Genomic DNA, 860 nt, shown 5'->3' with positions numbered 1-860 from the left:
GAGGATGAGCCTCCAGACACCGAGCCGCCGGTGGAGGCGGGGGCAGGGATGGTGGCCCTGCCGCTGCCGCCTGCTCCACCAGGGGACACGGGGGAGGGCTCAGTGCCCAGCGGTCCCCCAGCTCCTTCGGCTGTGGCCACTTCCCTGCCCAGGGACCCCGTGAAGCCCTCTGTCTTCATCCCCGTCCACCGCTCCCCGGAAATGCAGGTTCGTGCCCCGGTTTTCTGTGATAAGGCCGCGCGATGAGGGTTCAAGAGTACGGACAGGGGCGGAGCCCACAACCCAGGAATCGAACCGTGACCTGGTTCATAGGTCCACGCTCAGCCACTGAGCCCCGCCGGCCGGGCCACCCACCTGTATAGAGACCATGTTGCCCTACATAGTCTTTGTTGGAGAGTCCCCTGTCCCCTCTGCCACCTGCGGGGACGCCCCCCAGGCTGACTTCTCCCTCTGCAGGAAGAGCGCCTGAGGCTCCCGATTCTCTCCGAAGAGCAAGTGATCATGGAGGCAGTGGCCGAGCACCCCATCGTCATCGTGTGCGGGGAGACAGGCAGCGGGAAGACCACGCAGGTGCCGCAGTTTCTCTACGAGGCCGGATACAGCAGGTGGGGCCCGGATGACGGTGGAGATGTCCCCAAAAGTCCCCAGGAGCCTGGGCTCTCGGGGATCGGTCCTGGCCCTGCCGGTCACCGCTGTGCCGCTCTGGGTGGGCTGTCGACCGTCTCTGGGCCTCCGTCCCCCTGGCTGTGAGATGGGGCTGTCGGTGCACCCCGTTCCCACGGTTGTCACGTCCGTGAAGTGACTGACTCGGGTGAAGCGCGGAGGTCAGTCCGGCTCTGTGTCCGCCCTCCCCCAGCGAT

The 860-nt window shown here is 66.5% G+C and overlaps 1 protein-coding gene across 1 annotated transcript in view; it reads left to right on the top strand.

The window, feature by feature from the left end:
* DHX37 (DEAH-box helicase 37) overlaps window positions 1–860 on the top strand; it is a 14137-nt gene that overhangs the window by 3592 nt on the left and 9685 nt on the right. Inside the window, exons 4-5 of the mRNA XM_015567219.1 lie at window positions 3–207; window positions 457–623. Coding sequence (XP_015422705.1) covers window positions 3–207; window positions 457–623 — 372 coding nt within the window. The remainder of the gene's footprint in view (window positions 1–2; window positions 208–456; window positions 624–860) is intronic.

This window comes from Myotis davidii, unplaced genomic scaffold, assembly GCF_000327345.1.
Source record: "Myotis davidii unplaced genomic scaffold, ASM32734v1 scaffold43, whole genome shotgun sequence".
Taxonomy (NCBI): domain Eukaryota; kingdom Metazoa; phylum Chordata; class Mammalia; order Chiroptera; family Vespertilionidae; genus Myotis; species Myotis davidii.
The sequence above is the reverse complement of the archived record's forward strand: the minus strand, read 5'-3'. Positions and strand labels throughout refer to the sequence as shown.